At 45.3% G+C, this 27,984-nt stretch overlaps 1 protein-coding gene across 3 annotated transcripts; it reads right to left on the reverse strand.

Annotated features, from left to right (window-relative positions):
• Positions 1–45: 45 nt before the first annotated feature.
• adam9a (ADAM metallopeptidase domain 9a) lies at positions 46–27,984 on the reverse strand. 3 transcript variants are annotated; one of them, XM_054730352.2, is made up of 25 exons: positions 27,676–27,984; positions 18,422–18,463; positions 17,675–17,775; positions 17,276–17,334; positions 9,144–9,222; positions 8,454–8,530; positions 7,948–8,143; positions 7,761–7,826; positions 7,614–7,685; positions 7,291–7,460; positions 7,106–7,187; positions 6,896–7,029; positions 6,296–6,467; positions 5,954–6,046; positions 5,613–5,717; positions 5,423–5,513; positions 5,212–5,317; positions 2,752–2,935; positions 2,602–2,682; positions 2,428–2,533; positions 1,382–1,529; positions 1,066–1,153; positions 829–861; positions 412–470; positions 46–339 (listed from the first exon to the last, which is right to left on the reverse strand). In XM_054730352.2, exons 1-25 carry the CDS (start codon positions 27,749–27,751, stop codon positions 270–272), a joined length of 2,490 nt encoding a protein of 829 aa, XP_054586327.2. In that variant the 5' UTR covers positions 27,752–27,984; the 3' UTR covers positions 46–269. The 3 variants fall into 3 exon arrangements, with proteins under 3 accessions (XP_054586327.2, XP_054586329.2, XP_054586328.2); XM_054730354.2 differs by lacking the exon at positions 18,422–18,463; XM_054730353.2 differs by lacking the exon at positions 829–861.

Here is a 27,984-nt window from a genome sequence, read left to right on the forward strand (position 1 = left end):
AATGATTTGATGCTTGGCAGCTAACAGGAGATTATCAGGCTGGATGTTCCTCAGTCTGATTGGCCAGTTGAGTTGCAGAGGAACCCGACAGCAAAGAGCATAAAGGAGTCCCGCTGTGTTCCTGTCCACCCCGTCGGGTCCCTCTCCGAGCTAGATGGACGCCATCTTGGCTCATAGATGCTGTTCTGGCTGTTGCTAGGAGACCAGCTCTGAGTGAGCAGCGACTGAGTTAAGAAGGAAGAAGAGGAGGAGAGGAGCCACCTGATTGGTTAAACAGGTGGAGCCGGGACGGGTCTTTGAGGCACCAGAGGCTGTGATGCAGCAGGAGGTTTGGGTTTTCTGATGAAGACGGAAACAACGACACATCAGAACCTGCTCATACAGGCACATGAACTGGACAGGTGTTCTTACAGAGGAGGAGGAGGCGGTCTCAGAGCGTAGGACGGAGCCGACCTGTTGGTGTTCATCCCCTAAAACACAAAAACCCAACTTTTACTTGGAGAGGATTTAGTGTCTTCATGGGTCTGGTTCTGGTTCTAACGGACAATCGTCAGATCTGCTGATATTTGTTCCTTATGAAGAAAAATCTCAACCAAAAAAAAAGCTAATAACTGTTAGCTAATATAATTATTATCATAATAAAAACAAAAATTTATGTTTGGAATAAAATGAATATAAATATTTATGTTTATAATTTAAAAACGTATTTATTTTAAGGCTTTTTCCTTCATTTTGATTTTAAAACAAACATGAATCTGACGGAAAAGTGATGAGAAAAACATTCAAACGCTGCAGCGGGAATCCGTCAGAACCAGCCAGAGTTCCTACCTCAGGAGGCGGCAGCAGCTGGGTCTGATGATGCTTTCAGGGATGACAAACAGTTATCATTAGTAATCAGATTACTGTGAGTATGTATCAAGCAGCTGATTCAGAATAAAACAGTAAAAACACACCAGCAAACAGGAAACTTCTTTCTACAACTCTAACAGAACCACCTGGACCCAAACCCGAGTTTGACACAAATAGAACCTAACAACGAGGAGGGAGGACCGTCGTTAGACTCACTCCGTCTCTGACGATGTCATTAGTGTTGCCACGGGCAACAGGAGGTGGCGGCGCTCTGCTGTGATTGGCTGGAGGCACTCCATCAGCCCTGAAAACACCGACATCAAACGCCTGAGCTGCAGCAGGCACCAGCTGACATAAATCACTTTTCAAATTTTATTGTAGTGTTCCTGAACGCAGCACAGGGGAAACTGATGGAATGATTTAGATCATTTACTTCTTCAGTTACGGGGACATTTTGGAGCGCGACAACCAGAAGTGATGCTGTTGTATGAAAGTGGGCGTGTCTATCATGTGGGGGCGTGGTTTTACTCACTGGTATCCCTGAGACCTCTTCCTACGGCTCAGCCCAAACCGTCGCAGCAGTTCGTTTCGGCGCAGAAAAACAAACGCACCCAGAGCGAGCAGAGGAAGAACCAGGAAGAAGAAGACGAGCAGGCCGTCCCTGAGAGACGTGTCCTTATCTGTGGAGGGACATAAAGTCAGACCTGACCTGGGGCCTCATGTATCAACCGTGCTTACGAACAGATCTGTGCGTACATCATGCGTAGGAACTCATTTGTCTTCAGCTTTTGACACGGTTGACCATAAAATTCTGTTACATCGGTTCTGAAGTGCTTTTCTTCCTATTTAAATAACACAACATTCTCTTTATGTGTAAACAAGATTAGGTCTGAAGTCACATCTTTGCTTCACGGTGTTCCCCAGGGCTCAGTCCTTGGCCCAATTTTGTTTCTTTTATATATTTGCCCTCTTGGGGAGATTATTAAAAGCTTTACTAATGTATCCTACCATTTATATGTGGATGACATTCAACTGTACTGCTCTTTCAAGGACACAGACTTTAACAAGCTAGCTGATCTACTTGATTGCATTGCGCGTATTAAGGACTGGCTAGCCAGTAACTGTCTTCAGTTGAACTCAAGCAAGGCTAAAAACACTGATCATGATCACTGAGTATGCCATTTTATGTCCACTTTGATGTCAGAAACCATTCGTTTATCTCATGAAAACGGCAGCATTCTATTCTTCTGTGAATAAATTCGCTCTGTTAGAAAAAAAAGCTGCACTGATGCAGTTTTTCTTTCTTTTCTTTGTTTTTTTTTTTACTGCAGAACGATTCTCACAGATAATCGGGATGCTGAGCATTCTATCATGCTAAGTCGGGCTCGGGTCGGGCCAGAGAATCCTGAAAATGACTCAGCGTCAGACAGAGTGTGCATGTTTCATAAATCAGGACTTTGACCGTTCATACGAACATTCTGCATTTCGTTCAAAGGAGGAAGATTAGGAGTTTTTCCACAAACGTTTGATACATGAGGCCCCAGGTGGGAGGTCCTCAGGGGAGTCTGACTGACGTACCGTTCCAGGTGGGGCCGCTGTCCACGCTGCCTCCGTAACCTGGGAGCTCACAGAAGGGCGGAGCCCAGCCGTCCTCACAGTGACAGTTTTTGTTACTGTTGCACACCTGAGACACACAAACAGGTCAGCCTGGGGTCATCTGACACACGGGACAGACAGGTACAGGCATCTCACCCCGTGTCCATGACATTTCCTCTCCACATCGCAGTCGTAGTTCAGGACTTCAGCGCTACGACACTCAGAGTTCATGCAGACCTAGACGCCACAGGAGACAAATGAACGTTTCGTCACCTGCTCCCCGTCCCGCCTCGTCATCCTCCTCACCTTGTTGTCTCCACACTTGGTCCCTTCGTTCACCATGCCCGGGTCTGGGACATCGGAACCTAGCTTGAAATCAACACCGAAACATTTAGCTTTTCCAATAGGAGTGATGATGATGGCTGGAACGATGCCGAAGACCGTCTCGTGCTGGACATTGGAGCACTGCAGCTTCCCACACAGAGCGTTTCTATGGAGACGAGGACAAGTCAGTCAGCTGAGGATAGGACAGGACAATGTCTTATACTGAATGGTCTGTTAGATGTCAAGCTGTCCAACTCTTGCTATGAAGCCTAAAAAAGTTTTATAGGAGCATGGATGTAATTTTGGGGGGGGACAGGGGGGACATGTCCCCCCCACTTTTTCCAAAGTCAAGTTTTGACCCCTGCACTTTTTACCGTCCAAAAATAATATTACTTTATATTAAATTGACACTGGTTGAGCTCTAGGACCAAGCAGAAAACAACTGTTTGTGTTGAAGCCTGTTTCCCATTAGAACATACTGTACAGATACCCCGTCCCCCCACTTCTAAAGTGAAAATTACGTCCATGTATAGGAGGACATTCTGTCCCGTCCTTACGGAGAGACAAAGCCTTTAAAGGACAGTTGGAAACTGGACAAAATACTAAATTATGTGAGAACCTGAGGTCTTGCTAACTGGATATTTTCCACATTTGACCATTTTTTTTAAAGGTGATGGATAAATCTGAAGGCTGGCAGATTGCAACTCGCACCCCGACTGATGCAGGTGAGCAGACATTTTAAATGTAACGCACAGAGAACATCACAGATGTTACAAGATCAGTCAAGACACATCATGCTGTCTTATTGTAGCCTCCAGGAATGGTCAGTTGTCCACCTACAGCGTGACCTCTTCAGTATCTGGCCATGTGGAGACTTAAGTCTATCTGCAAGAGAGATACCGTTGCTTGCCCAAGCTCCCTCTAGTCTAAGACTGGTTTTTATTCACAGAACAAGACGGATGAACAATATGAGTAACTAATCATATAATGAAATGGACAATATGTCGTCGTCGTCGTCTTCCTCCGCTTATCCGGGTTCGGGTCGTGGGGGCAGCATCCCAACTAGGGAGCTCCAGACCGTCCTCCCCCCGGCCACCTCCACCAGCTCCTCCGGCAGGACCCCAAGGCGTTCCCGGACCAGATTGGAGATGTAACCTCTCCAACGTGTCCTGGATCGACCCGGGGGCCTCCTGCCGGCTGGACATGCCCGAAACACCTCCAGACTAAATAATATATTTATTTAGTCTGGCTTGCGACTACCAAATCCTGTCGGACCATCTAGAATCATTTGGGTACAGAACTGGACTGGCTCTGCTCATATTTGACGTGTAGATCGTTGAACCAGTCTTCTGGTGAACTGGGGGGTGCCACAGGTTCTGTCCTGGGGCCCCTCCTATTTTCTGACTATCTTCTCCCTTTGGGAAAGATTTATGAGTGGTATGGCATCAGCTGTCATATCTCTGCTGGTGACGTTCAGATCTTCCTGGTGATGAATGGACCAAACACGGCCTTACAAGTCACGCACTGCCTCGCTGAGAGCTCAGCGAGTCAGAAACTGAGTCGATCCTTTTCGACCCTAGGAACCGGTCTCGCACATCGCCTTTCCAAAATCGTCCATGTTTGGCCCTGAAGCATTGTGTCATCAGCCTTTGGGTGAAATTGGCAGTGGCGGATTTAGCAATTTGGGGGCCCAAGGCGAACACAGACATGGGGCCCCTTACACTAAATTTTCGACAAGCTTACCTTTAACTGGATTTGTGAAACTCTCCCCTCTTCTGACACGAGTTATTTTCCTCCTCTTTTTTCCTGTCTTTCTCTCCCTTTGAGTGCTTTCTTCTTCCTGTCAGTCCTCCCCTGCTTTTGCCTTTCTCTTTTTCTTTCTACTATTTTCCATTTTGGTCCATGTTTTCCTCCCTTTAAACATTTTCCATTGTCTTTCCTTTTCTACTTCCTTTTGATGTTTACACAGAAAAACGACGTCACTTTTGGAAGAGAAGATAAAAGCTTTTTAAAAGCGAGCTGCTTCTTTCTCTTATTGGAGCCACTAGGATAACTCTATTTCATGCTTCATGTTTTGACTCCCGCTTCTCTCCTCCTTCTTTTTCCTCTTCTTATTATTTGTGGTCTTATGGCACTTGGCAAACAACAATTTGGTGCATTACTGCCACCAACTGGATTGGAGTGGAATGACTACCAATCACTTCCTGTTTGTGCGTGGGCGTCTTAAAGGAATAGTCCATTGTGGCATTCACAGAGGGGTGCCAGCAGTCAGGGCTAGGGCCCCCCCAACATAAGGGGGCCCCAGGCAGCCGCCGACCTACGCCTAATGGTAGAACCGCCACTGGATTTACCATTAGTTCTACTGAATGGAGACATGTCTTTATCACAGACACTAGAAAGGTGTGTGCGTGCGTGTGTGTGTGTGTGTGTGTGTGTGTGTACCTGCTCTCACACTTCCTGTAGCCGTACTGCTGATAGCCACAGTTCCCAAATCGGTCTCCGTTGCTGTTGACGTCTTTAAAGCAGATCTCAGGAGCCACTTCGGCCTCTGAAGACGAGGACAAGCGAAACAGACAAACAGAGACAAGGACAAATAAGAGGCACAAACTGGGGGACATGGACTCTGATTCTAGATGCAGTCGGGGGAACGTACTGGACCCGAACAAGGCCCGACACTGCCCGTCGTGGTGCTGGCACTTCCCGTTGTAACAGTAGGCCTGCTGGTTCCGACATGGCTGTCCGTTCTGAAACACAAGCGCCTGGTCTCACTGCAGCGTCCACCAGAGGACACGCAGTCCCCAGAGGACAAACTGTCTACCAGCAGACTGAGAATGAGGTCTCACCTGGACGTAGATGTCACTCTGACAGAAGGAGGAGGAGCCGTTACAGTACTCAGGTAGATCACACTCGTCGCTGCTGGAGCGGCAGACCGTCCCTCCTGGTAGGAACTAAACACACACACACACACACACACACACACACACAGAGATGTAAAAACCTACTATGCTGCTGTCGTCTGCACCAGGTCAGAGGTGGGAGTGAATCAGCAACATTAAACAGGATGGTTTTGGTTTATGTTTAAAAATTTGGCCCTAAACATGCAAGCAGACCATAATAGCTCCGCCCCAATCCAAATCCAAATCCTGTGAGGCTGACCAGGACCGGTCCGGTAGTTTTTGCTCACCTGACATTTGTAGCAGCACTCTCCGTACGCACACTGAGCTCCGGGCTTCAGCCTGCAGGTCCGATACTCACAGCACGGGTCCTCCTCACACTCCTGCACACAGACGACATCATTATTCATCTCCTCTACTGAAAACAGGCTCTGGTGTCAGGGTTAAACCAGGACGTCCATTTAACTCCAGGGTATTTTATAAAGCACGGTTTTTCAGAATAAAATACATAAAATGAGAATGAATTTAAATAAATTCTGTAGGACAGATTTAATACAGATGTTTGAACCTAGATAAAGATTGTTTAGATTCGGTTTTCAACAGGATTCATAATAAAACTACATGTCTCACACCTTCTCTGAGCCACAGTCGCACTCCTCCCCAAAGTCCACCAGCCTGTTGCCACAGAAGGGGGCGCTGTAGGCTTCATCGGGTCGGGGGACATTCAGGAGACACGTCCCTCCCGTCAACAGGATCATCTTCTCAAAGTCGTCAGCGCTGCAGCTGCTGAAGTTCATGGATCCTCTGAAGAAACAAGAAAACGAGTTTAAACACGATCCTGACCCATTAAACTCCTGATCCAGTCCAGAAACTCCTGATCCAGCCCCGAAACGCTGATCCGGTTCAGTACTTCTTTGTTTCTAGCTACCGACCCAGAGGCCTGGTTTCCTGGTTTCAACCTTCTAGATGCTTCCAGATCCCAGACCTGGAGACTGGACCACAGTCCAGGAAGAAAACCTTCTTTTAACCCTGACCTTTAACCTCTGAGCTGTTCAGGCAGAAAAAGGCTCCTAGCTCAAGGCACGAGCCAGAATGGCATGGACACAGAACAGACCCAGATTAAAGTGGACCATCAGCGTCCGGTCAGAGAGACCCGGTGGACCAAAAGGCTGGAGAGCCAACGGAAAATAACTGGATCAGAAGTTCTGGCTCGGCTTGTTTGTGGGTCTTACGTGGCTCCAGAGTTCATGATGCAGACGGGGGCGGGGCAGGTGCAGGAGCGTCCGTCGTCGTGGTTCATCCCCAGGTTGTGTCCGAGCTCGTGAGCCACGATGGAGGCGAAGGCAGGAATGTTGTTGTTCACAAACTGAGGAGAGCAGAGTTTATTCTGAGGTTCAGCTTCTGGTCTCATGAAACCAAAGACCCGTACCAGAGACTCGTACCGCATTGATTCCTCCTCCATGACTCCGAGAGCACACGGTGGAGACGAACGCCATTCCTGCTGTTACTCCAAAGCTCTTCTTCCTGCATCATCATCATCATCATCAGTAAGTCGCACACACACCGCCCTCCCACCAGCATCATTCATCATTGTGCTGAGTCATGGTGTCTGTGAGGGGGTACTGACAGGATGAGCTGTGCTGAGTCATGACGGCGGCGAGGAACCAGCTCCTTCTCCCTCCACTGAGTGAAACGACTCAGCACTTCTCCAGCTCCTCCTTCGGTGCTGATCAGGTTCTGCTGAGTCCAGATCTCCAGTCCAACCAGAACCACCCGAACATTCAGCTGGATGTAGATCTGAAGGGATACAAACACACCGGACCTGAAAGGAGCTCAAAAGGGGTGTGTGTGTGTGTGTGTGTGTGTGTGTGTGTGTGTGTGTGTGTGTGTGTGTGTGTGTGTGTGTGTGTGTGTGTGTGTGTGTGTGTGTGTGTGTGTGTGTGACCTTACACCATCGATGAGGTTGGCCAAGTGAACCATCTCTTCCCTCACTGCCGTTTCGTTCCTGTTCATGTGATTATACTGCAGAGACACAGGTGGATTAGCCTAGCTTAGCATAAAGACTGGGAGCAGATGGGAACTGTTAGCATGTCTCACTCTGTCATTGTCCACCACCAGCAGCAGCTCCACATAGTGGGTCTTATGGAGAACAGCTCGTCTCACCTGAAGAACATACATACACACTGGTGACACCAGAGGCAAGTGTGTGTGTGTGTGTGTGTGTGTGTGTGTGTGTGTGTGTGTGTGTGTGTGTGTGTGTGTGTGTGTGTGTGTGCGTGCGCACCCTCCCATGCTGCCGATGGGGGATTTCCTCTGGTTTGTACTGAGCACGCTCCGTGGCATTGCCGTGCTCATGGTGAGGAGTACCACACCCTCGAGGCTGTGAGGTCACATCCTGTAGGCGGTACACCAGGTGCTGTTCAGGGGCGGAGTCTAACGGCTCAATTCCGTAGCTCTCATCACCGAGATGTAAAACACCTCTGAATTAAAAAAAAACAGAAGGAGAAGTTAGAGAGCGACGTCACTTCGATCTTTATGTTCAGGACCCGTTTCCTGAATATGACAGAAACCCGGTTAAAGGTGTCGAACCAGAACCCTGCAGATGGATTTGCTCTGGTCGTGGCAGAGTCCAGCTGCAGGGATCGCTCTGAATGGAACCAGAAGCCTCAGAAGTCAGAACATCTTGAATCCGATATCCGTTGAGTCTTTTTTGGAGTTTCAGGTGTGTGATTATCAGCTGATCTGAGTTTCTGGGAGCTTCTGAGGCGGTGTGGTGTGTGCTTGTGTCACCTGAGGCCGTTGCAGATACTCATGGCCGCCGCCGAGCCCTCCAGGTCCTGAACGAAGCCCTGATAGTGACAGTGGTCCTGTAATACAGGTGATACAGAGTCACACCAGCAGGAGGCACTATACGACAGAAAGAGGAACGGAAATCTGACAGTGAGCCGTCATCTGAGGACCAGATTGAGAGCAGTCTGAAAGGGATTAATCAGCTGACAGGAAATGGGAGTCCCATAGTAGAGTCCCTAAAGGCCTTTTACTTACAGCTCAACCTGGTCTCAGACCAGCCTGATAAGCCTAATACCAGTGCTGGTTCTGATCACAGTCCTGGTCTCAAGCCCACTTCCTGGTGGATTTTAGTCCGGACTGTGAAACTGAAAACTCAGAATCAGTCTAACGGTTTTACTTTTGTTCTGTTCCTATGAAATCCTGATCAGGTCAACAAGAACCACGGGTCGGATCCAGAAGTCTGAGACAAACTGGAGTCCAAACTGGACCCAGCGATTGGCCAGCAGGAAATGAACCCAATACAACGACACTGAGAGAACTCCCAGCATGCCTCAGTCTCTGGGTTTCAGCTCTCAGAGCAGCATAACGGAACCAACCAGAGCAGTTTTAGTTTGTAAACATCAGAATAAACAGCTAAATGCCAACAAGTCTAGAACCAGCTGTTTGGTCACATGATACAGCGGGTCTTACCTGGACAGGTGGTCTGGAGGAGATCAGGGATCCAGTCTGACTGTAGGTGAACTGGGTGAAGTCAGCAGGCAACAGGAGCCTGAAAACAGGATCAGCTGATCAGAGCGGCGAGGAACAGCTTCAGGGTTAAACAAACAACCAGTAAACAACCACTCAACCAGCAAATAACCAATAAAAAAACACTCAACCAGTAGATACCCAATTAACAACCAGTACATAACCAGTAAACAACCACCCAACCAGTAAACCACTCAGCCAGTAAATAACCACTCAGCCAGTAAATAACCAGTAAACAACCAGTGAACAACCAGTAAACAACCACTCAACCAGTAAATAACCAGTAAACAACCACCCAACCAGTAAACAACGACTCAGATAGTAAATAACCAGTAAACAACCACTCAGCCAGTAAACAACAACTCAGCTAGTAAATAACCAGTAAACAACCACCCAACCAGTAAACAACAACTCAGCTAGTAAATAACCAGTAAACAACCACTCAGCCAGTAAATAACAACTCAGCTAGTAAATAACCAGTAAACAACCACTCAGCCAGTAAACAACAACTCAGCTAGTAAATAACCAGTAAACAACCACTCAGCCAGTAAATAACCAGTAAACAACCACCCAACCAGTAAACAACGACTCAGCTAGAAAATAACCAGTAAACAACCACTCAGCCAGTAAATAACCAGTAAACAACCACCCAACCAGTAAACAACAACTCAGCCAGTAAATAACCAGTAAACAACCACTCAGCCAGTAAATAACCAGTAAACAACAACTCAGCCAGTAAATAACCAGTAAACAACCACTCAGCCAGTAAATAACCAGTAAACAACCACTCAACCAGTAAATAACCAGTAAACAACCACCCAACCAGTAAACAACAACTCAGCCAGTAAATAACCAGTAAACAACCACTCAGCCAGTAAATAACCAGTAAACAACAACTCAGCCAGTAAATAACCAGTAAACAACCACTCAGCTAGAAAATAACCAGTAAACAACCACTCAGCCAGTAAATAACCAGTAAACAACCACCCAACCAGTAAACAACAACTCAGCCAGTAAATAACCAGTAAACAACCACTCAGCCAGTAAATAACCAGTAAACAACCACTCAGCCAGTAAATAACCAGTAAACAACCACCCAACCAGTAAACAACGACTCAGCTAGAAAATAACCAGTAAACAACCACTCAGCCAGTAAATAACCAGTAAACAACCACCCAACCAGTAAACAACAACTCAGCCAGTAAATAACCAGTAAACAACCACTCAGCCAGTAAATAACCAGTAAACAACAACTCAGCCAGTAAATAACCAGTAAACAACCACTCAGCCAGTAAATAACCAGTAAACAACCACTCAACCAGTAAACAACCAGTGAACAACCACCCAACCAGTAAATAACCAGTAAACAACCAGTGAACAACCACTCAACCAATAAATAACCAGTAAACAACCACCCAACCAGTAAACCACTCAGCCGGTAAATAACCAGTAAACAACCACTCAACCAGTAAATAACCACTAAACAACCACCCAACCAGTAAACAACCACTCAACTAGTAAACAACCACTCAGCCAGTAAATAACCAGTGAACAACCACCCAACCAGTAAATAACCAGTAAACAACCAGTAAACAACCACTCAACCAGTAAATAACCAATAAAAAAACACTCAACCAGTAGATACCCAATTAACAACCAGTACATAACCAGTAATCAACCATCCAAACAGTAAACCACTCAGCCAGTAAATAACCAGTAAACAACCACTCAACCAGTAAATAACCAGTAAACAACCACTCAGCCAGGAAATGACCAGTAAACAACAACTCAACCGGTAAATAACCAGTTAACAACCACCCAACCAGTAAACAACCAGTGAACAACCACCCAACCAGTAAACAACCACTCAGCCAGTAAACAACCACCCAACCAGTAAATAACCACTCAACCAGTAAACAACCACTCAACCAGTAAACAACCAGTGAACAACCACCCAACCAGTAAACAACCACTCAGCCAGTAAATAACCAGTAAACAACAACTCAACCAGTAAATAACCAGTAAACAACCACCCAACCAGTAAATAACCACCCAACCAGTAAACAACCAGTGAACAACCACCCAACCAGTAAACAACCACTCAGCCAGTAAACAACCACTCAACCAGTAAACAACCACTCAACCAGTAAACAACCACTCAACCAATAAACAACCAGTGAACAACTACTCAGCCAGTAAACAACCACTCAGCCAGTAAACAACCACTCAGCCAGTAAATAGCCAGTAAACAACCAGTGAACAACCACCCAACCAGTACATAACCAGTAAACAACCACTCAACCAATAAATAACCAGTAAACAACCACTCAACCAGTAAACAACCACTCAGACAGTAAATAACCAGTAAACAACCACTCAACCAATAAATAACCAGTAAACAACCACTCAACCAGTAAACAACCACTCAGACAGTAAATAACCAGTAAACAACCACTCAACCAATAAATAACCAGTAAACAACCACTCAACCAGTAAACAACCACTCAGACAGTAAATAACCAGTAAACAACCACTCAACCAATAAATAACCAGTAAACAACCACTCAACCAGTAAACCACTCAGCCAGTAAATAACCACTCAGCCAGTAAATAACCAGTAAACAACCAGTGAACAACCAGTAAACAACCACTCAACCAGTAAATAACCAGTAAACAACCACCCAACCAGTAAACAACGACTCAGATAGTAAATAACCAGTAAACAACCACTCAGCCAGTAAACAACAACTCAGCTAGTAAATAACCAGTAAACAACCACCCAACCAGTAAACAACAACTCAGCTAGTAAATAACCAGTAAACAACCACTCAGCCAGTAAATAACAACTCAGCTAGTAAATAACCAGTAAACAACCACTCAGCCAGTAAACAACAACTCAGCTAGTAAATAACCAGTAAACAACCACTCAGCCAGTAAATAACCAGTAAACAACCACCCAACCAGTAAACAACGACTCAGCTAGAAAATAACCAGTAAACAACCACTCAGCCAGTAAATAACCAGTAAACAACCACCCAACCAGTAAACAACAACTCAGCCAGTAAATAACCAGTAAACAACCACTCAGCCAGTAAATAACCAGTAAACAACAACTCAGCCAGTAAATAACCAGTAAACAACCACTCAGCCAGTAAATAACCAGTAAACAACCACTCAACCAGTAAATAACCAGTAAACAACCACCCAACCAGTAAACAACAACTCAGCCAGTAAATAACCAGTAAACAACCACTCAGCCAGTAAATAACCAGTAAACAACAACTCAGCCAGTAAATAACCAGTAAACAACCACTCAGCTAGAAAATAACCAGTAAACAACCACTCAGCCAGTAAATAACCAGTAAACAACCACCCAACCAGTAAACAACAACTCAGCCAGTAAATAACCAGTAAACAACCACTCAGCCAGTAAATAACCAGTAAACAACCACTCAGCCAGTAAATAACCAGTAAACAACCACCCAACCAGTAAACAACGACTCAGCTAGAAAATAACCAGTAAACAACCACTCAGCCAGTAAATAACCAGTAAACAACCACCCAACCAGTAAACAACAACTCAGCCAGTAAATAACCAGTAAACAACCACTCAGCCAGTAAATAACCAGTAAACAACAACTCAGCCAGTAAATAACCAGTAAACAACCACTCAGCCAGTAAATAACCAGTAAACAACCACTCAACCAGTAAACAACCAGTGAACAACCACCCAACCAGTAAATAACCAGTAAACAACCAGTGAACAACCACTCAACCAATAAATAACCAGTAAACAACCACCCAACCAGTAAACCACTCAGCCGGTAAATAACCAGTAAACATCCACTCAACCAGTAAATAACCACTAAACAACCACCCAACCAGTAAACAACCACTCAACTAGTAAACAACCACTCAGCCAGTAAATAACCAGTGAACAACCACCCAACCAGTAAATAACCAGTAAACAACCAGTGAACAACCACCCAACCAGTACATAACCAGTAAACAACCACTCAACCAATAAATAACCAGTAAACAACCACTCAACCAGTAAACAACCACTCAGACAGTAAATAACCAGTAAACAACCACTCAACCAATAAATAACCAGTAAACAACCACTCAACCAGTAAACAACCACTCAGACAGTAAATAACCAGTAAACAACCACTCAACCAATAAATAACCAGTAAACAACCACTCAACCAGTAAACAACCACTCAGACAGTAAATAACCAGTAAACAACCACTCAACCAATAAATAACCAGTAAACAACCACTCAACCAGTAAACAACCACTCAGACAGTAAATAACCAGTAAACAACCACTCAACCAATAAATAACCAGTAAACAACCACTCAGACAGTAAATAACCAGTAAATAACCACTCAACCAGTAAACAACCACTCAACCAGTAAACAACCAGTGAACAACCACCCAACCAGTAAACAACCACTCAGCCAGTAAATAACCAGTAAACAACAACTCAACCAGTAAATAACCAGTAAACAACCACCCAACCAGTAAATAACCACCCAACCAGTAAACAACCAGTGAACAACCACCCAACCAGTAAACAACCACTCAGCCAGTAAACAACCACTCAACCAGTAAACAACCACTCAACCAGTAAACAACCACTCAACCAATAAACAACCAGTGAACAACTACTCAGCCAGTAAACAACCACTCAGCCAGTAAACAACCACTCAGCCAGTAAATAGCCAGTAAACAACCAGTGAACAACCACCCAACCAGTACATAACCAGTAAACAACCACTCAACCAATAAATAACCAGTAAACAACCACTCAACCAGTAAACAACCACTCAGACAGTAAATAACCAGTAAACAACCACTCAACCAATAAATAACCAGTAAACAACCACTCAACCAGTAAACAACCACTCAGACAGTAAATAACCAGTAAACAACCACTCAGACAGTAAATAACCAGTAAACAACCACTCAACCAATAAATAACCAGTAAACAACCACTCAGACAGTAAATAACCAGTAAACAACCACTCAACCAGTAAACAACCACTCAGACAGTAAATAACCAGTAAACAACCACGCAGACAGTAAATAACCAGTAAACAACCACTCAGCCAGTAAATAGCCAGTAAACAACCAGTGAACAACCACCCAACCAGTACATAACCAGTAAACAACAACTCAACCAATAAATAACCAGTAAACAACCACTCAACCAGTAAACAACCACTCAGACAGTAAATAACCAGTAAACAACCACTCAACCAATAAATAACCAGTAAACAACCACTCAACCAGTAAACAACCACTCAGACAGTAAATAACCAGTAAACAACCACTCAGACAGTAAATAACCAGTAAACAACCACTCAACCAATAAATAACCAGTAAACAACCACTCAGACAGTAAATAACCAGTAAACAACCACTCAACCAGTAAACAACCACTCAGACAGTAAATAACCAGTAAACAACCACTCAGACAGTAAATAACCAGTAAACAACCACTCAGCCAGTAAATAGCCAGTAAACAACCAGTGAACAACCACCCAACCAGTACATAACCAGTAAACAACCACTCAACCAATAAATAACCAGTAAACAACCACTCAACCAGTAAACAACCACTCAGACAGTACATAACCAGTAAACAACCACTCAACCAATAAATAACCAGTAAACAACCACTCAACCAGTAAACAACCACTCAGACAGTAAATAACCAGTAAACAACCACTCAGACAGTAAATAACCAGTAAACAACCACTCAACCAATAAATAACCAGTAAACAACCACTCAGACAGTAAATAACCAGTAAACAACCACTCAACCAGTAAACAACCACTCAGACAGTAAATAACCAGTAAACAACCACTCAGACAGTAAATAACCAGTAAACAACCACTCAGACAGTAAATAACCAGTAAACAACCACTCAGCCAGTAAATAGCCAGTAAACAACCAGTGAACAACCACCCAACCAGTACATAACCAGTAAACAACCACTCAACCAATAAATAACCAGTAAACAACCACTCAACCAGTAAACAACCACTCAGACAGTAAATAACCAGTAAACAACCACTCAACCAATAAATAACCAGTAAACAACCACTCAACCAGTAAACAACCACTCAGACAGTAAATAACCAGTAAACAACCACTCAGACAGTAAATAACCAGTAAACAACCACTCAACCAATAAATAACCAGTAAACAACCACTCAGACAGTAAATAACCAGTAAACAACCACTCAACCAGTAAACAACCACTCAGACAGTAAATAACCAGTAAACAACCACTCAGACAGTAAATAACCAGTAAACAACCACTCAGCCAGTAAATAGCCAGTAAACAACCAGTGAACAACCACCCAACCAGTACATAACCAGTAAACAACCACTCAACCAATAAATAACCAGTAAACAACCACTCAACCAGTAAACAACCACTCAGACAGTAAATAACCAGTAAACAACCACTCAACCAATAAATAACCAGTAAACAACCACTCAACCAGTAAACAACCACTCAGACAGTAAATAACCAGTAAACAACCACTCAGACAGTAAATAACCAGTAAACAACCACTCAACCAATAAATAACCAGTAAACAACCACTCAGACAGTAAATAACCAGTAAACAACCACTCAACCAGTAAACAACCACTCAGACAGTAAATAACCAGTAAACAACCACTCAACCAGTAAACAACCACTCAGACAGTAAATAACCAGTAAACAACCACTCAACCAGTAAACAACCACTCAGACAGTAAATAACCAGTAAACAACCACTCAGACAGTAAATAACCAGTAAACAACCACTCAACCAATAAATAACCAGTAAACAACCACTCAGACAGTAAATAACCAGTAAACAACCACTCAACCAGTAAACAACCACTCAACCAATAAATAACCAGTAAACAACCACTCAACCAGTAAACAACCACTCAGACAGTAAATAACCAGTAAACAACCACTCAGACAGTAAATAACCAGTAAACAACCACTCAACCAATAAATAACCAGTAAACAACCACTCAGACAGTAAATAACCAGTAAACAATCACTCAACCAGTAAACAACCACTCAGACAGTAAATAACCAGTAAACAACCACTCAGACAGTAAATAACCAGTAAACAACCACTCAGCCAGTAAATAGCCAGTAAACAACCACCCAACCAGTACATAACCAGTAAACAACCACTCAACCAATAAATAACCAGTAAACAACCACTCAACCAGTAAACAACCACTCAGACAGTAAATAACCAGTAAACAACCACTCAACCAATAAATAACCAGTAAACAACCACTCAACCAGTAAACAACCACTCAGACAGTAAATAACCAGTAAACAACCACTCAGACAGTAAATAACCAGTAAACAACCACTCAACCAATAAATAACCAGTAAACAACCACTCAGACAGTAAATAACCAGTAAGCAACCACTCAACCAGTAAACAACCACTCAGACAGTAAATAACCAGTAAACAACCACTCAGACAGTAAATAACCAGTAAACAACCACTCAGCCAGTAAATAGCCAGTAAACAACCAGTGAACAACCACCCAACCAGTACATAACCAGTAAACAACCACTCAACCAATAAATAACCAGTAAACAACCACTCAACCAGTAAACAACCACTCAGACAGTAAATAACCAGTAAACAACCACTCAACCAATAAATAACCAGTAAACAACCACTCAACCAGTAAACAACCACTCAGACAGTAAATAACCAGTAAACAACCACTCAGACAGTAAATAACCAGTAAACAACCACTCAACCAATAAATAACCAGTAAACAACCACTCAGACAGTAAATAACCAGTAAACAACCACTCAACCAGTAAACAACCACTCAGACAGTAAATAACCAGTAAACAACCACTCAGCCAGTAAATAGCCAGTAAACAACCAGTGAACAACCACCCAACCAGTACATAACCAGTAAACAACCACTCAACCAATAAATAACCAGTAAACAACCACTCAACCAGTAACAAAAACAGAGTTGAAGGATGAAACATTAAATCGGGTTTCAGGAACTCACTGGTTCCTCTGGAGATGAACGACATGTTCGGTTCCGTCCACTTGGATCAGGTAGGACACCTGCAGTGGCACAAACAGGACTCATCAGCAATGTTGGAACATAACGACCTGGTTCTGTTGGACACACCTGAACCTGGATGTTCACGGACAGACAGCCAGAACCAGAACCAGACCTGGTGTCAGAAACTCAGAAAAATATGTTCGTCAGTCGGCCAGTTTAGCTAGGTGTGACATCACAGATCTGTTACTGCCTCACACACCTGGTTTCACCTGGAAATCTGAGTTATTTCAGATCAGCTGTGGTCCCAAACCCTACTTCTGATTAACTCACAGCCTCCGTTTTATCCCCCACCGCCTCACACGTTTCTGCTCATTTTTCAGGGAAATAAAGTCTGAGCACCTGGTTGGGTGGTCTTCCATCCAGGTCTCGCCTCAGCCTGCCTCCGATTGGTCGAGGGACAGTCAGCTGATAGGAGGAGAGGTGCTCTGTCTGCCGAGAGGCTGCAGGAAAAAGGAGATTCACTTATACCTGAGAAAACATCATGTTCACATTATTATTATTATTATTATTATTAGAACTTTAACATTCAGTGTCACAACTTCTCTCAAAACAACCAATCAGAGAACACTGTGCCTTTCAGGAGGCGGGATTTAAAACAGCTGTTCAGACACAAGGTGATGAGCGATATCGTGGTTCAGCAAAAATTAAAATAGAAACTTAAAATCCTTTGAAATTGGTTTTTTTTCTCCATTCCATTTTCATCCGCTTATCCGGGGTCGGGTCACGGGGGCAGCAGCCTAAGGCGAGAGGCTCAGACTTCCCTCTCCCCAGCACTTGGGCCAGCTCCTCCGGGGGAATCCCGAGGCGTTCCCTGGCCAGGTGAGAGACATAGTCCCTCCAACGTGTCCTGGGTCTACCTTTAGGTCTCCTCCCGGTTGGACGTGCCCGGAAAACCTCACCAGGGAGGCGTCCAGGAGGCGTCCTGACCCGATGCCCAAGCCCCCTCAACTGGCTCCTCTCGATGTGCCAGTTCCAGTTTAAACTGGTTCTGTCTCAACTCAATGCTGGCTCATCCCTTTAGGAACCTTTTCTGTTCGACTGACTCAGAGGTCATCTAGAAACCGAATGAAAAATCTTATTTCTGACCTTCAGAAACTCTGGAAAACTTCAGATCCAGTTGAGAGAATTCTGAGAAGGAAAAAAAATATGAAGACTGGATCAGTATTAGCCAGGATCAGGAGTTCTGGTCTGGGTCAGGAGTTTAAACAGGACCGCAGACACTAGAGATAAATGACATAATAATTTTCTTTGGTACCAGATGAACACGATCCTGCTCTGATGGTGGTTCTGAGGTTCTGTCAATCGTTCATTTAAACCTACGAATCATCAAGCAGGTTCTGAACGGGCTTCCGGAGCTCCGACCCCAGAAACACCAGATCACACAGCGTCTCCATCTGTTCACATGGTCACCAACTCTTAGAGCGTGGATGTGACAGTCTGTTACCATGGTAAAAAACTCGCCTGCAGCGGTTGGATAGAGTGTGTTTCCCTGTTGGTCTTATATCGTGCATGTTAGTTTGCATTAACGCATGCAGGATGGCAAATGAAACTGCCACCTGGTACCACCTGGACCAGACGCGATCCCTCAGTGACCGATTGTTGGCTACTGCAACGTGGTAGGAACTTTCTACGCTGTGAAGGTGACGGTTTGTTCCACGTGATCGCACATTTATAAAGATTCTTCAACAGCTCTTTGACAAAACCAGATTATTCACGAGTTCTCCAAGCAGGAAAATAAATGTGCAACACAACATGAAAGGGGCGGGGCCTAACATCTGACCGCTGGCTGACAATTATGTTTCCCCGTCCAGTTGTGTGAGACAAAATTTGAGTTGGATAAAGAAGTATTATGATTCTGAAATGGGGCAGCAGCAGCAGGAGGTAGAGCGGGTTGTCCAGCAATCGGAAGGTTGTGGGTTCCATTCTGGCTTCCTGGTTGTTTGAGCAGCAGATAAAACAGAACTTCCTGCTCAGAAAACACGCTGAAATCATCAAGTTTCAGTCACGAACAGAAACTACAATCTGCTTTTATTTCCCCTTCATGGAGGAACACACACACACACACACACACACACACACACACACACACACACGGGTGGGGTGTACTCCCTGCAGGGTTGCTGCTGGAGGACTTGGCTCAGAACCGACATCACTAAGCAGCTTAACACACATTATGCAGGAACAACACACACTGTGAAAACACACAAACACCAGCTACACATTCTTAAAGGGACGGCTCGGATATTTGACGTGTGGCTGTTTCACGCCAAGGAGAGCGAGTCGAGCGTAGAGAATCAGAGAGAAGTTCTGAAGTTGCTCTAACAGCTGATCAGAAATGAAAGAATCAAGGGAGACAAAACCTGTCAAATGAAATTTTCTACCAGACAAATATTATTGTAATGGAATTTTTTGTTGATCATCAGGAGGAGGAGGAGGGGGGGGGGGTCATCTTTCCGAACATCCTGTTGAGTCAGTGATCCTGTGGAACTGCAGGGTTATTAATCACTCGGCTTCACTGTTTGCTGTTTTGAGATCAGATGGGTGAATGTGAGTCAGCAGCAGCCTCACCCCGCCTTTCCACAGGAGCCGTCAGCAGCACGTTACTGCAGCAGCACGTCATAGCTGCTGATAGGAACCGCTGTGGTCAACAGAACCTTTTCCACTGGAGCCGTCGGCAGCCGTCAGCAGCGCGAGTCGGCCGCGTCTCAGGAGCAGCATGTCGCGGCCTTTACGCGCCGGTTCTATTTTCTACGCGCGACGCCTCTGAAACGGGTCAAGTTCGACATGTTTGGAGAAGGAAAGACAGGAAATCGGACGCGGAAATGGAGAGAAGCTCCCGAGATTTTCAGAATAAAGAACGTACTGCCTTCCGGTTGCTTTACTTTAAAAAAAGGTTACCAACTGCGCGGCCCCGTGAGAAGCTATCACCTAGCTAGCGGTCTCCTTTGTTTTTCAGGTCCATATTGGCGATTATAAAACGGACAGAACATAAAACACGAACCATGTTGTATTTTTCTCCTGCTTGTTGTTGTGTTTACTGACGAAGTCACACGTGTGACTTCGTGCTCGGTCGGTGACAGCTGCTCCCCTGCTACTTCGCGTCTCGTGGGAAAAGCCAAGCAGCAGCTTATGCGAGCAAGACGTGCTGCTGCAGTAACGTGCTGCTGACGGCTCCTGTGGAAAGCCAGGGTTAGTAAACACAGTCTGTGATAGAGTGGGAACTCTGGAAATTATTTGCTGATCTGACAGTATCTTCAAGATAAGGACTCTGGTCAGAGAGCAGGGCACGGAGAAACCGTTTTAGGTATGCATTGACAGTAGAAGTATGGACATCTATACATTTCTGTGGTTCTGTGTGGTATATCAGTCATGAACGCACACGAGGCTGTCTGCCACCACCAACAGCTTGGACAAAATGGAAGAAACGGCTTTACAGGAAGTGACTATCTAGAGGAAGTGATGTCACAAACTGGACCACCAAAATAAGAGCGGGGTGACTTTACAAATGGATGTTCTAGAACTGCAATAACTATAACCCTTTCCGACATAGCCGCCCCCGAATTTAGTTATACATTTGAAAACTAGAGGAAAGTCTTATCAGGTGTTTAGCCAGAGTCATCTTCATTTGCCAAGCTGGCAGTCGCACCAGGCGCACAACTGGTCGAAGATAAGTCTGTCCCTTTATCCTCACTTCAGCTGCCCTGACTCAACCGTCTGAGCCTGGACATGTCTTGACAATCCTCCCGATTGTCCACTGGGCCCTGGGCAGTTGTGAATCGACCACCATCCCAACCTGTCCAGCTGCAAGATTGTCTGTATTCTTGTGCCACTTGTGCCGCTTCTGTAGGTTAGGAAGATGATAGCGAATAAAGTTGGACCAGAAGTGGTCTGCCAGGACCTGGCTGTGTCGCCATCGCCGTCTGCCCAGGAGTTCGCTGGAAGCGTAAATGGCTTGTGGAAGCGATGCATCACGACGCCCCATGAGTAGTAGGTTCGGGGTGACTGGGTCTGGATCAGCAGCATCCGAGGAAATATATCCCAGTGGCTTCGCATTGAGAATTCCCTCCAACTCAATCAAAACCGTCTGCAGAACAGATTCTGTGACAGTTTGGTCCTGCAGTACCACTCAAAGGGCTGCCTTCACTAACTTGATCTCCCGTTCCCATGCCCCTCCAAAATGAGGGGAACCTGGCGGGTTCAATCGGAACTTTATTTTCTGTCCAGCCAGCTGCTCTTGGATATGAGCTTCTAAAGTTTGGACGCTGGTCTGTAGTTCAGCCGCTCCACCTCGGAAGTTGGTCCCTCTGTCGGCCAGGATTTCAAAGGGCTTGCCACGGCGAGCGATGAAGCGACGTAATCTCATCAGAAAAGCATCAGTGTCAATGCTCTCCAGCAGGTCGAGGTGCACACAACTCGTTGTCATGCATTTAAAGATAATCCCCCATCGCTTCTCTGTGCGTCGACCCACCTTGATATAGTAAGGGCCGAAGCAGTCCACTCCGGTAGACCAGAAAGGTGGCTTGTATAGACGGAGTCTTGCTGGGGGAAGGTCTGCCATTTGTGGGACTACAGGACTAGCGCGCCACTTTTGACATTCCACACAGCTGTACTGATGCCGTTTGATGGATTCTCTTCCGCGTAGGATCCAGTATCTTCTCCGAATTTCAGCGAATACACGCTCGGGACCCGGATGCAGGAGCTGGTTATCATATTTCTTGATGAGGAGCCTGGTAACAATGTTTCGGGTCAAGGATAATTGGATGCATGGTATCTAGATCCAGATCTTCTGCTCTTCGCAGCCTGCCTCCCACTCTTATCAGCCCGACAGCTATATCATACTCCGGAGCAAGCATGAGTAGGCGGCTTTGTTTGGAGATGGGCTTCCCCACGGCAAGGAGTTTCACCTCTTCCTGGAAGGTCTCACTTTGGGATTGTCGTAGGAGATGTAGTTCAGCTTCTTGTACATCTGCAGCTGTCATGGTGGGGCTCACCAGGTCTTTGGCCGCCCCGTGAAGGCTCATATGAGAGGCTCTAACGAGGTCATCCCAGTTGTCGATGTTAGTAACATCCACTTCAAGAGAAGGACAGGTAGCTGCTGCACAAAACACTGTCTTGCGTAGCTCATCCTCATCTTCTTCCTGAGCTACTTCCATTTGTAGCTCTGGCCAGGTGTCAGTAGGCTGGTGAAGAAATTGTGGACCCTGACTCCACCGGTTGGGCTGACTGAACTCATGGAGTGTCTTCGAGTGTCTTTCCGCGGGTAAGTCATCTGTTGGATTATCAGAGGTGCTGACATACCACCAAGTTGACCCTTCGGTAAGTTCTTGAATTTCAGCGACCCTCGTTCCAACAAAAACCTTGTATCGACTTGAGTCTGATTTCAGCCATGTCAACACTGTAGTTGAGTCGTTCCATAGTGTTGTCTGCTGGGGAGAGAATGACAGCTCTGCCATTGTGACCTTAGCCAGCTGAGCTCCGGCTAGAGCTGCACACAATTCAAGGCGTGGCATTGACAGCTGTTTTCGAGGGCAAACACGAGATCTAGCCATCATAAATGCAACGTGAACATTGCTCTGGTTATCGGGAGTTTGAATATACTCGACTGCTCTGTAGGCTCTTTCGGAGGCACTGTTAAGTCAGTTTGCTTTAATTTAGGATAAAACAAGTGAATGGGAAAACCAAATGCTAGTTTCCTCTCACTTACATTGTTTTATGCTAAACTAAAGCAAAATGACTGCTGCCAGATCAGAAGAATGACTGAGCTGTTTACAAAATGCTTTTTTTCCTCTTATCTAACTCCGGGGAATAGATACCTTTTACTTAGGGGTGGAATATCCCTTTAATGAAATTAACTCAATTGCTTTTATATTGTGTCGTTAGTGTTGTGGGTGTATAAAGGCTATGCACGATTAATCAATAAATAAATGATGATCAATAAATAAAATATATATATACAACATGTAGTAAAATACATGTTATTTACAAAATAAAATACATGCTATATAAAACTACAGCATGGTGTTAATGTTTAATTCATTTATTGTTGAAACAATGCATACTTTCTCATGCAATAATGCTTTTTGCACTCTTGCTGTGTCATTATTACAGGCAGTCAAGACAAGGTTTGCACACGTTCTTGGAAGAGAAGATGCTCTCCTGGCTGCTGTGACACTACCAAAATTCAAGCTTCGTTGGTTACATGACCAGGCACGGAAGGACCTCGCAAAGGCATGTCTGCTGGCAGAGTGCCGAAAACTTCTCCCCAAACACGATCAGTTACAACCAGGTACCTGCGCCACCGACACAGCACAGCGCCCAGGTTCTAGCAAAGAGGATGAGTTCTTCTCCTTTGCAGAGAGTGACGACACTTATGCCACTGCTGAAGCTGAGGTAGCCGAGTACCTCACATCAGGAGCTACAGGGTTAGACTCTCTGAAGCATTTCCCACTGATAAAGAAACTATCTCTTAAACTTAATGCAGCCACGCCCTCGAGTGCCCCGGTTGAAAGGCTTTTCATCCTGGGAAACCTGATTCTCACGCCAAAGAGGAACAAGTTGTCTGATCGCAAGTTTGAGAAGCTTCTTCTCATGAGGTGCTTGTTGGTTTGAGGGAACAAGTGTGGACTAGCACTGATATGATGACGTGTTTCCTCCAATGGTGCACTACAAGGTGAAGCAGGTTAATATTTCCAAGTGAAACACAGACAACTGAAGCATATAATCCACCATTATTTATTTCAGCAGTTGTTTATTTACATGGCCTGACTGCAGGAAATATTATTTTGTTTAAACATTGACTGTTTATGGAGCAAAAATACGTTTTGTTATTTATTTAGTTTCTCTTACTGAGGCTAAAAATACTTTAAATTTCATTACTGAAGATGAGGTCTGGTGCAGTTCAGCTGTTTTCTGTTAAGTTTACAAAGAATGGATAAACCTCTATGTGTTTATGTTGAATAATTTTTGCACTGTTGTTGATACGGTTCCTAAATGGTCTGAGGAACAGTTTAATGTTGGTAATGCTAAAAGTATACTTTCTACTCATTTCAATGGCAAAAATAAATATACCTATCAAGGTTTCAACATACTGTATGTCGTGTTTTGTGTGATCCGCTGCTTTTTTGTAGTGATAGCCTACTAGGTACAATTAGATTTATAGCACTGTGTGACATCAACCACAAAATTATGTGTTTGTATTTGTATGGTAAATGGCCTGTATTTGATATAGCGCCTTCTAGAGTCCTGGAACTCCCCAAGGCGCTTTACAACACAATCAGTCATTCACCCATTCACACACACATTCACACACTGGTGGGGATGAGCTACGATGTAGCCACAGCTGCCCTGGGGCGCACTGACAGAGGCGAGGCTGCCGAGCACTGGCGCCACCAGTCCCTCCGACCACCACCAGCAGGCAATGTGGGTTAAGTGTCTTGCCCAAGGACACAACGACAGCGACAGACTGAGCGGGACTCGAACCTGCAACCTTCCGATTACGGGGCGAGCTCTTAACTCCTGTGCCACCGTCGCCCAGTAGAGGGTTAGAACAATAGAAATAGATTAAAACGGACAGATAAAAAGTGACAAAACAGACATTGTCCTTTCTAATTTAGTTTCATTCATTTCATCATTCACTTGCACTCGCAGTACTACACTGCCATTTTATGTTCAGACCACTAGGTGGCGCAGTGAACTCGTGGCAGGATAGGGCTACCATGTAAGCAAGCAAGAAGACCAGCAACCTTGCTGGCTATCCAGTTAAGGAAGTAACACATTTTAATAAGAAAAATCTGAATAAAAACAGTTACTTTCCCTAGTAACTATTTACTTAGAAACTAACGAGTAACTTAAAGTAACTGAGTTACTCTTGAAAAAAGTAACTAGTAATGTAACTACATTACTAATTTAAAGTAACTTTCCCAACACCGGTGTTGTGGTGGTCTGCAATAATGAGATGATAGTGATGTGGTGGTGAGATAGTAGCGAGGCGATAGTGATGTGGTGGTGAGATGATAGTGATGTGGTGGTGAGATGATAGTGAGGTGGTGGTGAGATAGTAGTGAGGTGGTGGTGAGATAGTAGCGAGGCAATAGTGATGTGGTGGTGAGATGATAGTGATGTGGTGGTGAGATAGTAGCGAGGCGATAGTGATGTGGTGGTGAGATGATAGTGATGTGGTGGTGAGATGATAGTGAGGTGGTGGTGAGATAGTAGTGAGGTGGTGGTGAGATAGTAGCGAGGCAATAGTGATGTGGTGGTGAGATGATAGTGAGGTGGTGGTGAGATAGTAGCGAGGCGATAGTGATGTGGTGGTGAGATGAGAGTGATGTGGTGGTGAGATGATAGTGAGGTGGTGGTGAGATAGTAGTGAGGTGGTGGTGAGATAGTAGCGAGGCAATAGTGATGTGGTGGTGAGATGATAGTGATGTGGTGGTGAGATGATAGTGATGTGGTGGTGAGATGATAGTGAGGTGGTGGTGAGATAGTGAAGTGGTAGCGAGGCCAAAGTGATGTGGTGGTGAGATGATAGTGAGGTGGTGGTGAGATAGTGAAGTGGTAGCGAGGCCAAAGTGATGTGGTGGTGAGATGATAGTGATGTGGTGGTGTGATAGTAGCGAAGTGGTAGTGAGGCCAAAGTGATGTGGTGGTGAGATGATAGTGATGTGGTGGTGAGATGATAGTGATGTGGTGGTGAGATAGTAGTGAGGTGGTGGTGAGATAGTAGTGAGGTGGTGGTGAGATAGTGAAGTGGTAGCGACGCCAAAGTGATGTGGTGGTGAGATGATAGTGATGTGGTGGTGCGATAGTAGCGAAGTGGTAGCGAGGCCAAAGTGATGTGGTGGTGAGATAGTAGTGAGGTGGTGGTGAGAAAGTAGTGAGGTGGTAGCGAGGCCATAGTGATGTGGTGGTGAGATGATACTGATGTGGTGGTGCGATAGTAGTGAGTTGATAGTGAGGCCATAGTGATGTGGTGGTGAGATAGTAGTGAGGTGGTAGCGAGGCCAAAGTGATGTGGTAGTGAAATGATACTGATGTGGTGATGAGATTATAGTGATGTGGTGGTGAGATGATAGTGATGTGGTAGTGAGATATTAATGAGGTGGTAGCGAGTAGTGATGTGTCGGTTGCGAACGAACTGGCTCTAAGAGCCGGCTCTTTGAAGTGAACGACGGGAGCCGGCTCGTCATTGGGAGCCGTCCCCTCCCCTCTTGCTTTGGTGAAAGCTACAGGCGATTGGTCAACATGTGTAACTGCGTGTCCAGACTGTCCACACACAGAGCACTTGCGGGTGGAGGGAGACGAGAGGGAATGAGGAGGAAAAAGGCGAGCAAGAGAGGAGAGTGCGACAAAGACGGTGAGAAAATGAGCGACTGTCTTGGAGAGTCACTAGTCAACTAGTGGCCAGCCTAGGCACGCTAATGGCTAGCCTCTCCAATGCTAACACCAGCCCGTCCAGGCTAACGCTAGCCTATCCATGCTAATAGACAGCAGAGGGAGTGTGTGAACCAGTCAATGACCAGCCGAGGGCTGCTAGTCCCTAGCATATCTAGTAATAATGCTGGTAAAGGTGCTATTCCTCAGTAAGCAGCGCCAAAAATGCTAATACGTACTACATATGTATTTTCCTGCAAATATGACAGCGGAGTAGCATTCCCCTTTTGTGTTGTGCACATGCGCGCACATGCTCAGTAACAAGGGGTAGGACGGTGTACTGGGTAGGAGAAATTCCCGGAACACCGGCACCAGCTTATCATTAATCAGGTCGGTAGTTTGCTTCGGAATCTATATAGCCTCCTGCTGCTGGGCAGTAGTCTTAATTTTGGCCCCCATACTGCGCCATAGAAAGGCGATAGTGATGTGATTAGTTAAGTTATTTAGTGAAATAATAACCACAAAATCTGCATGAACTAACTCATAACAGTGAGGCCAGCTGTGAAACTCTCACAATTCAGTTTCAGCCAATAGGGAACCTAAGTCACTTCTGCATCATGGGCTTGTCATTTTTCCAGGAACCCATGATGTGGAAGTGACTTAGGCTCCCTATGGGCCATAAACTCTCTGTGTACTGGTGCTTGAGTGTTACTTCCTGTGAGTTCTTAGCGATCACCAAGATTTAAGGTGGAATTTGACCCAAAGAACCAGAGTTAAATCTGCAAACATCCATTCCCACTGAAGCAGATTAGTGTGTGTGTGTGTGTGTGTGTGTGTGTGTGTGTGTGTGTGTGTGTGTGTGTGTGTGTGTGTGTGTGTGTGTGTGTGAGAGAGAGAGAGAAGAAGTATGGACAGTAATGATGTGAATCAGCAGCCAAAACTTTACACCCCCACCCCCCCACCCCTACCTCCGCAATGACAGCTTCCGCTCAGGAGCAGCAGCAGCCCCCAGACCTCCAGCACATTAGCTCTCCCTTCCACCATCTTCTTCTTTCTCTTCTCCTGGTTAATTATTGTTCCTTTTCGCGACACTTCAGTCCTCTTCTCCCTCACTTGTCCTCGTTCGGTCCGCTCTCTGAGGTGTTGTCTCCCACCAACTGTCCCCACCCGCTCAGCTTCATGCCAAACAGCCAGTGAAGCTTTTCTTCTTCGGCCGAGCCATTCCTGTCCGTGCCAGCCGACCCAAACACAGGAGCGGGATTACCGCTTCGGTCCAA

Source organism: Nothobranchius furzeri, chromosome 10 (genome assembly GCF_043380555.1).
Source record: "Nothobranchius furzeri strain GRZ-AD chromosome 10, NfurGRZ-RIMD1, whole genome shotgun sequence".
NCBI classification, from domain to species: domain Eukaryota; kingdom Metazoa; phylum Chordata; class Actinopteri; order Cyprinodontiformes; family Nothobranchiidae; genus Nothobranchius; species Nothobranchius furzeri.

Coding starts and splice junctions, on each gene's coding strand:
- adam9a (XM_054730352.2), bottom strand. CDS start 27,751: ATGGTGGAAGGGAGAGCTAATGTGCTGGAGGTCTGGGGGCTGCTGCTG. Junction 7,686..7,760: donor TGGTGGTGGACAATGACAGA/GTGAGACATGCT, acceptor GTGTCTCTGCAG/TATAATCACATGAACAGGAA. Junction 1,530..2,427: donor CAGCGGCCCCACCTGGAACG/GTACGTCAGTCA, acceptor GTCCCTCCACAG/ATAAGGACACGTCTCTCAGG.